Source organism: Solanum dulcamara, chromosome 5, assembly GCF_947179165.1.
Source record: "Solanum dulcamara chromosome 5, daSolDulc1.2, whole genome shotgun sequence".
NCBI classification, from domain to species: domain Eukaryota; kingdom Viridiplantae; phylum Streptophyta; class Magnoliopsida; order Solanales; family Solanaceae; genus Solanum; species Solanum dulcamara.
Genome location: NC_077241.1, coordinates 63,614,339 through 63,625,788, shown reverse-complemented (window position 1 = coordinate 63,625,788; position 11,450 = coordinate 63,614,339). Strand labels below are relative to the sequence as shown.

The 11,450-nt window shown below is 34.2% G+C and overlaps 1 protein-coding gene across 1 annotated transcript; it reads left to right on the top strand.

The window, feature by feature from the left end:
• Positions 1-462: 462 nt before the first annotated feature.
• On the top strand, positions 463-10,481 carry LOC129889323 (probable ethanolamine kinase). The gene is made up of 11 exons (XM_055964578.1): positions 463-745; positions 1,772-1,863; positions 2,066-2,172; positions 3,257-3,362; positions 6,858-6,980; positions 7,154-7,245; positions 8,334-8,418; positions 9,071-9,176; positions 9,298-9,364; positions 9,977-10,069; positions 10,149-10,481. Exons 1-11 carry the CDS (start codon positions 639-641, stop codon positions 10,266-10,268), a joined length of 1,098 nt encoding a protein of 365 aa, XP_055820553.1. The 5' UTR covers positions 463-638; the 3' UTR covers positions 10,269-10,481.
• Positions 10,482-11,450: the final 969 nt, after the last annotated feature.

Below are 11,450 nucleotides of genomic sequence, written 5' to 3'. Positions count from 1 at the left end.
TTTGGTCCACTCCCAAACTTTTACCTATTTTTTAACATTGATTGTATCCACAATTTTATATATGGAATGCTCGATCTTCTTTTTATATATTTAGTAAAAGTAAATAACTTTATGTGAAAGAAAGTGAAAGTAAGACCACTTTGTTTTGTTTTGTTGAAATATTATTGCAGCTAAACTAAGAATACCTTGACATAAGAAAAATTTATATTATTGCACGTGAAATCAATGCGATGAACCTTTCGATTTTAGTTGCAATAATATTTTTGCTAAACAAAGTAAAGCGTTCTTCTTCTCATCTTTCTCTCACATGAAATTATTTTTACTAAACAAAATAAAAAGACGATTGAATAGTCCATACATAAAATATGGACAAAATCATTATTAAAAAATAGACCAAAAATTGAGTGGGGATCAAAAAGTACATTAATATTATAAACATGAGGAACTATTAATACTTCCTATGAAAATTTAAGGATGAATTTGAGTTTTAAGGCAAAGATGGAGACTATTTTGAGCTTTTTCTCGTGAAAAGTGGATTAGAACAAAGATTGCGAGATCCAAGAAAACACATTTGAATTAGCTGCAACAAATATAAATATTAGCACCAAATACATGGGGCAGCGAAGATCTGGAACGCCATGGAAGCAACAGGAGGAGCTCGCCACAGCCTTAACGCCAAAATCCCCTATTCCCCTCTCACCGTCGATCATTCTCTCTCTATTACTCATCTAAAGCCTAAAATCGTGTACGTTTTCCACACACACTTCTTTAATTTTCTGTCAAAAATGCATCTTTTAACGTTATATCCTCTGTGTTTCACCGAACTTGTCAATCTCTTTTATGTTAATAAAAGTATGATTTGAGTTGAGTTGATATATTGGTTAAAAATAATATGTTCAATTAAGAGTAAAATGGTTTACTTTACCTAAGCTCTATATTTATTGTTCTTTTCATCTTGTTAGTGATACGTAATACTGTTAGACATGATATAAAAGCTTCATGTTCCTACATGTTCAAATGATTTTTGATCATTTCAGGAGTAGATTCTTTGAGTACCAATCCTCATTTATGTTATGAAAACCAGAATTTCAATTGTTGGATGTATAGAATTAGTATTTGCTCATTTCAAAGTATTTCACTTGCTCCAAGAGCATAGTGCACCATTTTGGCGTTCAAATATGAATGGAATGTTAATAAACTGTACTATGAGATGTAGTGAGTACATAAATTTATCTATTTACGGAGCTTGACAGCAACATCGTATCATTTGAGGGATGGACTTTTAGTTTTAAGGAGAATCAACATACAAGATTATGCTCTTTTAAAGGTTTCTAGTTATGCCTCCAAGGGAGTGGTCTAGCAGACGTAGAGTTGGAGTGACAACCTTGGAAACCAAGGTTGAACCCTAAAAGAGACACTAGGTGAATTCTTTCCATTTTTCTAAGCCTCGGTATGTTCATTACCCGTTATATATACTAGTAGGTGGCAACATGAATCAAGTGAACTAGTCGAGGTGTATATGCTTGTCAGGACACCGTCATTATAAAGAAAAAAGGTCTTAGGTCTTCCTCTGGTTATTATGCAATAAATATATGTGAGACTAAATGGGACATGGTTTAGTAGGCTGATGAAGCTTGTGTGTGAAATGGATGTATTGTAAATTTTTTCTTCCCACACTCAAAATTATATTTAGCATATGCATGCACCTGTATATTGAGGCTAATTTTTGTTCTTCCTCTTCTATTTCTGAACTTGGTTTGAAACTGTGCAGAGAACTGTGCAAGGACTTGTTCAACCAATGGTCAAATCTAGATGATTCTCATTTCTCTGTAGAGACTGTGTCTGGTGGCATCACAAATCTATGTGCGTATTTATTTTGTTTGAATTTGCAATTTGTAAGCAGTCATTCGCATTCCAAACTTATCATTCTAAAATTGTGTATATGATATGTTCTTTCCTATAACAAAAAGAATGATTCTTACTGTTAAAATCTTTATTGCCTGAAAACTTGTAAGACTTAAACATATTGTAGTATATCCCAACAATATTCTATTTATTTTTGCAGTGCTAAAAGTATCTGTAAGAGAAGATGACGGAAAGCACGAAAATATGACAGTTAGGTTATATGGTCCAAATACTGAATATGTCATTAACCGTGAACGAGAAATGCAGGTTAGTTTCAGAGGCTTCGGTTGATTAATTTGTTCCGTGCATTATTCCTATCATATGGAGTGGTAACAGGTGAATTTTGAGTAATTTAAGTCAACTGCACTTGGGTTATCTGTTTTTCATTTTAACTACAATGTTATTTGATCTGTCAAACTAGTGCATTTATCTTCTCTCCCTCCTCCTCTCCCCACAAAGGATGTTATGTGGATGTCATCTTTTTTGTTGCTAGGATTGTTTCCAAGAAGAATATGCGTAGACCTTATATGTGAGTCTTGTACTCTTATCCACTTGGGCAAATAAGCCAGTCAACCTCCAAAGCATTTTAATCCACACCGTCTATCTTAAGATGAACAACAGTGTTCGGACTACGAAATTTACTTTCGGTCTAGACATTGATTCCTCAGTATTAAAAAAATTAATGTTTCCATATCTAAAAGCTGTATAGAAATACTATAAATAATAACTTATATTTAAGAATATATATGCAATGTTCAAAAAATTGTAAGCAAAGGAAAAAGTTACTCTCTCCAGATAGCAATGATGTATTTCGCCAAGTTGATGAGGGAGTTCACCTTTATTTTACACTTTACTTTAAATTATGTTTTGTTCAACGTAGGAGAAGAAAAGGTGGAGGGAACTAGTTGAATTAGTTCTCTGGAGAAGGTATTTTGGAGTCCTAGTATCTGAGCACATTAATATCACAAAATCTCTGTGTCCATGCTCAATTATAAAGATTTTTCTTGATAATTATTGTTTGAAGTTGTATATCTACCATTCTTCAGAATTTATGCAAGAAGTCAGCTGTTTGATTCTAGATGTTCTGATTGATGTTATGCAAGTTTACTTTTGTTCTTGAGATATATTTCCTGTCAGGTTTTGACTACATAGGTCTAAGCTTTTTGTGATCAGTTAATATGTTATTTCTTGCACAACTTTAGCCCATAATTCCACATCTTCTTTGGTGAAGTCTGTATTTTCGATGGATTCCTCCACGCTCCTTTAAATTCGAAGTTCTATTTAGTTCTTGTAACTATGTCCATGTCCATGAATCATACACACTTCATGATTGTTAAGTACCTGTGTTTAGGCGATTGAACACCTCTCAGCGGCTGGGTTTGGTGCCAAATTGCTTGCAGTATTTGGGAATGGCATGGTTCAGTCATTTATTGATGCGCGCACTTTAACACCCTCAGGTAGGCATTTAATCAGACTTCCACTTGTAGCTTATATGTAGTAGAGACTATTCCTGGTTTAATGTAAATGACTTTTGGCTACCTTCCAGACTTCTTTTTTCCTTTGTGATTTAGAAATTTTCACGTGGTTCCCTTTCCTATTTAGATTATTTAGGACTAGGCATCAGAAAACCTGGGAAGAACAAAATTAAGAGGTAACCTTTATTCTTATCAAAAAAGTAAACTATATTTATATTTTATGAGATTAAGCATTATGTGCATGTCAAGAGGAGCACTTAAGAATGCGCTGCAATTACATCCAAAAAGTAGAAACTAAAGCAACATCATAAAAAGCTAAAACCCTGATACTATATCTAAATTACACCAGAAAGCTATGTGAAGCAACCAGATCAAATTTCGAAATAGTGTTTCCATTTCCTGTGAAGCATCTTATATTCCTTCCTTTTCAACTGCACCTCCAAATGCAAGCAGTTACGGTGTTCCAAGTCTTCATTAAGTGCTTAGTCAGTCCTTTCCTGTTCCAGCTCAAAAGAAACGTTGGAACTGTTCTTGGCATAAACCATTTCAGTCCCAAAAGATTGACGTCTTCCAAACATGTAAAGTGAAAGTTCAATGAAGGAACAAACGATTGTTTGATTCTGATTCTTCTCAACATATGTAACATCTATTGGCTAATTGTATCCCCCTTATTTGTAGATTATTATGAGTGAAGCATGATTCTTTGGTTATTTTCCAACCCTTAATCCATTGTCTCTGAATAATATGGTTGTTCCTTTTGACTGTAGCATGGACTAACTGTAAATGATTTCATTTTCCTGGCCCTTCCAAGTTAGTTGATCTTCATTGTTATTAAGGCATTGGAATTTAGATAAAAGGCTGAAGAAAATCTGCAATCACTCTAATTTCCCAGTTATTAGGATTAGGACTTCTTCTGAAAGTGATGTTCCAAATGTTTCCCTGCCTGCTTTGTGCTGGTGTAGAGTTGGTGTCCTGTGCAAGGTTAAAAAGAGTGAGAAATTGATTTCTAAGACGAGAGTGTCCTAGCCAATTATCTCGCCAGAAAGAGACTTTTCTTCCATTTCCTATCTTGATTCCTATATCCTGTGAAAAATGTGGCGATAATGCTCCGATATTTCTCCCCACACATATTCCTTGTGGTGGAGCGCCTGTGTTTGAACACCACATATTCTCTTGACCAAGCTTCATTGTGATAACCTTCCTCCTTGCAGCATTGATTTCAACATTATTTCTTCATAGCCATTTCATAGTAAGGCTTCTATTTTGTACTCTTAAGTTCTTGATGCCCAACCCCTGGAGCGGATATAATATGTGTTAATCCAACCCAATAGCTTAACTCAGACCCCCCTGTATATGTGTTAGAAAATTCAGTAAATAGTACAAATAATAGATTTTAAATTCAATAAATCAAATAAGCTACGGTAGGTTTTCAAACTCGAACCTATAACACTTAAATCTGGATCCACTTCTGCCTGAACCTTCTTTATAGTGACGATGCTCTACTTCACTAGGTTGAAATTACCTTCTAGTTCCTTTCCATGAGAACTTTCTCCTTAACTAGTCAATTCTCCTTTTCACCTTAGCAGGCATTGGGAACAAGGACATAACGATGCTCTACTTCACTAGGTTGAAATTACCTTCTAGTTCCTTTCCATGAGAACTTTCTCCTTAACTAGTCAATTCTCCTTTTCACCTTAGCAGGCATTGGGAACAAGGACATAATATATGTTGGCATTGAATCCAACACACTATTGATATGAATCAAGCATCCCCCTAGAGAAAGGTATTTTTCTTCTAGCTGGATAAACGCATTTCACATCTTTTCACCACCTCCTGGCATATAGTTATGCCTTATGCTTTGCCCCTAAAGGCAGATCAACTAAACCATAGGAAGACTTCCCGCTTGACAACCAAGAATAGTTGTCATACCTTGTAAATCTCTCACTGAGTTGACTGAATTTAATCTTTTTTGACCAATTGACATGAAGTCTTGAGACTGCCTCAAAACAATCAAGATAAATATGAAGTGCTTTAGTTGACATGCTGCTGGTTCAGGAAAAATGAGATTATCATTTGCATATAGATGATGTCAAACGGATAGTACATTTTGTTTCCCCTCTGTTCACCTTGAAGCCCTTGAACCATCTTCCATTAACAGAGAAAACACAACATTTTACTAGGACACTATATCCTACTAGGTCAAACTCTCTATGCCAATTTATCCAAAGGTTCTTGAAAAACAGAATACCTACTATTTATAGGCTTCTTGGAAACCCTAATCTAAATTAAAATTCATTCCGGGAAGTCCCTATGTAGTTAAATTTGTTAAAGAGTGAAAATGAACATTGTATTTATAATCTGCAATTCTCCTTCATCCTATGCTGTGAGGTTCCCCATTGGTTTTCATTTTGTGTTAAGAGAGCTTCATGTATTTAGTCACTCCATCAAGAGAAAATTTATTCCCTTAGGTTTAAGGTTTGACTTCCAGATTCTGTAGCTGCTTTTACACGACCAATCATCTAAGCCAACTAAAAAGTTCCCTTTATGATACATAAATAATTTGTTGATGTTGTGGGGAAAGCCCCATAAACTAGTTGATAACAAAAAGTAAAAACCTACACAGAAAGAATATTTTCTACGAATGGTACCTAATCATGTCATCTATACTAACAAGAACTATGTGGTTGCACCAAATATTGGCCAAAAATAAAAGGCATGCCCTATAATGTACTAACTCATTTCCACCTTTTCAAATGTTCTCTTGTTCCTCTCCAAAGGAATCCACATAAGGTCTGGAAGGGGCTACATCTGGTAATAAATAACCCGTATCATATGCTTGACATGTTTTCTCCATGGTTTAAGCTGTAGTCGTCGTAAGATCACTTAAAGAATGTAATATTGATTTGTCCATTTTGAAGAAATAAAAATATGCTCATTGCATAGGCTGGAATTGCTTTAATAATTAGCAACCAAAATGTGCATAAAAGATATGTGATCTTCCGAGATAGTTATTATCCTATGCCTTTCATTTTTCACCGGCCTTATTGATCTTCATTTGTATAAACCTTTACTATTCAAGATTCATCTTCTTTGCCTAATTATCATAGTCATTTTATCATCTTTCTGTGTGTATGCCTCTCCTTCTTCTGAAGTAGTTTAATATAAAAGAAGTCGGTGGTTTGAATCTTATAGAACTTATCCACAAACTAGGTTGAGAAGAGTACGTTAGAAAGGAGATCTTTGTATTCCTGTAACAGGACAAGAATTTAACACAACAGTTGCCTTTGAGTCCTTTCATCAACAGATCTTGTTTGACCTGTTGCATTTACATGTTAGTTTATTGTATCTTGGGGTTCTCGAAATAATTTTCTGGCACTCTGTTTTTCAGGGATACCTACATTTTTCACTTCTCCCCAACTTCATGGTGTTATTATTATATGCAAATTAGTTTTCATTTTCCTGTAACTTCTTCAACAGACATGAAAAACCCAAAGCTTGCTGCTGAAATTGCAAAGCAACTCCGAAAGTTCCATCAGGTGGAAATTCCGGGCTCCAAAGAACCTCAAGTTTGGAATGATGTGCTCAAGTTCTTCAAAAAAGGTGTGTCCTTTACTGAACATTCTCCAGTTATATTATATTAATGAAACTTCATTTTCCCCAAATTGGTTGATATGTATGGATCCCTCTAGTCTCATAGACTGGAACGCTTGTCTTGGATAAACTGCTACGACGAAAGATTCTTCTCATGCCCAAGTGTTTTTCCATTTTTACAGCGTCAACTCTCCAATTTGATGATGGTGAGAAGAAGATAAAGTATGAGACAATTTTGTTCCAGGAAGTTCATAATGAAATCATAGAGCTCAAGGTAGTCCCACCTCCCATGCAGTGTTGTCAAAGGCGTGCTTAAGCCCTAAAGCGAGGCTCAAAACATGTTGATCGCTTTGACTCGCTTAATGTGCATAGTATCGTCATTAAGGCTCTAAGATTTTTTTTCTTTGCAAAGAAGCGTTTTCGAAAGACATGACACTAAACAATTGGTATTTCACTTTATGGTAAAACAAATTCAATTTCTTTGTCCATATATTTGTTATTAATGCCTATATATATATTTGTATTTTCTATTTGCGCCTTTTTTCATTAAAGACCATTTTATTTGCGCTTTGCACTTAATGCCCCAATGGACCTTAGAGTTTTTTTTTGCATTTTTTGCTTTTGATATCACTGCTCCCTTGACTAGTAGTTGATTATTATTCTACTTATTATTTGCTGTTCAACTTAGGGGAGGGAATTCTCCCTATATCTTCTCCGTAACAGTGCAAATTTCAGCCCTACAAGCATTTAACATTTTCTTAATATGTATTACATTAGTTTGCTTTTACAGATATGCTATTTTGAAACCATATGCTAGCAATTTTCCCTTACCCCCTCTTTTGGAGAAATCAATAGCTATAAGATGTTCAGCACGTCAATTTCCGAAGTTAACTGTTGTTTTTCTCTTTTTATCTTGCTGGAGAGATCTAGGCATCTCCTATTGCAACTATGAAAACCTTCAAAGAACTTTTAGGTGTTGACTCATCTTCCATCATACTATGGTGCAGACTGCTTCAAATTAGATGACTTTGTATATGTATTTCCATTATACATCTTTCTTGTAGTTGAGCAGACCCAAAAGTTGGCACAAATGAAATGTTGTAGGTTTCCAAGTTAAGGGAACTTAGGTGCATCTTTCTTGGCTAGTTTTGAACTTTATAAACCTGAAATATATTGGAAGTTAACTTGAGTTTTCTTTAGGATAAATTTATCTGCTTAACTACTATTACCTCTGTAGAGTATAGAGTGGGTGATGTTGAAAGTTATTTGGTATTAGGACAGAATGGCATTGTATTAAAACAGCTTCATGTATTAAATGGATATATCTCCTTGTTTCAAAAGTGATGTGCAATTCTGGAACAGGAATTGACTGACCGTCTTAATGCCCCAGTGGTGTTTGCCCACAATGACTTGCTCTCTGGAAATCTGATGCTTAATGAGGATAAAGGTACTTATGATCTAGCTTTCCGTTGTATTTACATCTTGATCGAGGAACTTTTTTCTGTTGTGACATTTCAATTACGAATTCTCCTGCACCTCCCCGGTCATGATAAAATTCAGTAATCTTGAGATGCTTTTTCATCTGTTGGAGATGAAAACCCTACCATTTAGATCACTTAATTGGTTATGCACATTACGGACATCCTATTTGGTATTAATCATGCAGATTTTTATGCTTGTGATCATATAGTTGGTCATTATTGCTTGTTCGTCTTTCTCAAGGTTTTTTTATGTTTAGTAAGGGAACTAATTTTCTCTGATGCGACTCGTATTCTCTTGTGATAAAGACTCAACATAAGTCTTTGGATGGACTTTATCAGGTCACTCCTGCTTTCATTTATGTTTTTGTTTGACAAACTTTCCATATGATTAATATCATCAAATAAAACAGTCTATCCCATTAAGAATATATATCTGAATGATTTTTAAAAATTTTCAATCTGGTTTTCACATTTGGTCCAAATGGTTGACATTTTCTAGATTTGATCTTGGTGTCTGTTATCATATTGGAAAAATGCTTGATGAGTTTGCTCTTACTTACGATTAAATGCTGAACTTAACTGTTTGTACTAACCTCATTTACGTTTATCTAAATCCAGAAAAGCTGTATATCATTGATTTTGAGTATGGATCCTACAATTACAGGGGATTTGACATAGGGAATCACTTCAATGAATATGCTGGCTATGATTGTGATTACAGCTTGTATGTTGCGTCTCCCTCTCTGCATGTCTTTCTCCACGTCCTCAGTCCTCTTCTTTCCCTCTATTTATGGTGATATTTTGTTGAAAATGAAGACTAATATTAGAAATGGTTCTATATGTAGATATCCAAGTAAGGATGAGCAGTTTCATTTCTTCAGGCACTATTTGGATTCTGACCAACCAAATGAGGTAAATGATGTCAAAACTTCTTATACTTAATTATGCATGTTGTATAGCTAGGATGGAACTTGTGTAGTGCTATTATTTCTGAAACAACTATTTAGCCCAAAAAAACAATCAGAAACACCCCAACGTTACAGAGTAGTTGAAAGACTTTCTTCCCATCAAGTTTGGAAAGCGTAGGTGCGAAACAATCTCTGAGAAGGCATAATCTAATTGACCAAAAATTAAGGTTTTAAGATAGTATCATGATTTAGTGCCTGAGAGAAGTTGAAAGACTTTCTTCCCATCAAGTTTGGAAGAATTAATTTATTTAGTTTCACTATTGATGTTTCACCAGAGTGCCTACACGCCTCCACTTGATGTGTTGAAAATAATAGACCCTTTTATGCCCTTGTCCTAAAAGTGTACCTAGCCAATCTGGTTTTCTGGAACATGAACACATTTGCCACTATACGCATGTTTTTGTGGGTTTGTTGGGAGAAATCATGAGATTACGACTTGGAGCGCTACTGTAGTGTATTGTGTCTACTACCGATAGAAAACAGTTGAACTTAACATCAATAATTGCAAATGTAGCATGCATTTGGCAACGTATATCCAAGTTAATTTTGATGACAGGTATCTGACAAGGATCTTGAAGCCTTATATGTCGAGACCAGTAGTTACATGTTAGCTTCACACCTATACTGGGCTCTCTGGGCTTTGATCCAGGTACTATTATTACGCTATATTTTAGATGCAATCCCAAAATAATCTTACATTTTAATCTTTTTGTTATTGTTATTCCTAGGCGAAAATGTCACCAATCGACTTTGATTACATCAGTTATTTCTTCCTGCGCTATAATGAGTACAAGAAGCAGAAGGAGAAACTCTCTTTAGCTAAGTCATATCTCTCAAAAGAGAAATAGCTGCTGCTGTAGCCAAGTAGGACTGTGCAACATAATTTTTTTCTTTTTTTGTTATTCTGCCAGAAGGCATATAAAATTCACAATTTGAAGTTTGAACAAACGAAATACACTTCATCCTCTGCAACTTCGATGTAACAAAAAACTAGGGGAACTTTTCTCTGTATTAATCTTTGGTAATTCAGCATGAATAAATGTACACACTTCCTGCATGAATATTAGTTTGAAAGATATTTTCATTTTACTAGGGTTTGATTTTGACAAATATGAGATATATTTGAAACCAAGGATTTAAACTTTTCTCCTTTTGGTTATTACTTTTTCTATACAAAACTGTTGAAACATACCAACCCATTTTGAAAAGGATTATTTTCGTTGATCCATTGACAAAACAAGTAAATTTGCCTTGTAAGTCTGCCAACATAAGATTATCCCTTGCCCCAAAAGTAAAAAAGAGAAGAAAACGTGGAGTGTAGGAGCTCATTTTTGTTTTACTAATTCCACTATAGCGTAGCGTGTTTCCAACATCATGGTAGTGGTTACATAATACCAGAAACATGACCCCCAAGAACATGGGCACATTGCACCTATATTTCATGTCAATAAGTAAAATAATGTAAATATTATTTTTAAGATGTGTTTAAGTTTCAAAATAAGAATTAAAGAAAAAATACAAGTTTTTAAAAATGATAAATATATAGAGATTCTATACTATGGAAATTCTGTACAAATATATTATATATTAGCTTGAAGAATATTTTCATTCTACTAGCCACTAGGGTGTTAAGTGTTTGGTTTTTAAAAACACGAATTTGTGACTAAGTATTATATATGTACAATATTAAAATATAATTGATAAAAGAAAAATTAAAATTTCCTATATTATTAATGTAAAGAATCTAAGAGAATGAATAATATTGTTCAATTTTTTGTTTACCTTTGATTAAGAAGAATAAATATTCTTTGAAAGATGTATCTTTGCGTTTGCGGCTACATATCACTACTTGCTGCCCTTTATTCATGGAGGCTATTTGTATTTCTTAAAGTTATATTACTTTATTATATATAAATTTCTTATTTGTTATTTCCTTTCATATATTTAAATTTACTTAGTTAAATGAACATGATTTGTAATGACATAAGAAAACCAAAAAAAATTCTCCTATGAAACTACCCTTCTTTCTA

Bases quoted from the DNA above. Each gene is read 5' to 3' on its own strand.
- LOC129889323 (XM_055964578.1), top strand. From the start codon at position 639: ATGGAAGCAACAGGAGGAGCTCGCCACAGCCTTAACGCCAAAATCCCC. The intron at 2,173-3,256 runs GTTAGTTTCAGA...ACCTGTGTTTAG, and splicing joins ACCGTGAACGAGAAATGCAG to GCGATTGAACACCTCTCAGC. The intron at 8,419-9,070 runs GTACTTATGATC...ATCTAAATCCAG, and splicing joins GATGCTTAATGAGGATAAAG to AAAAGCTGTATATCATTGAT.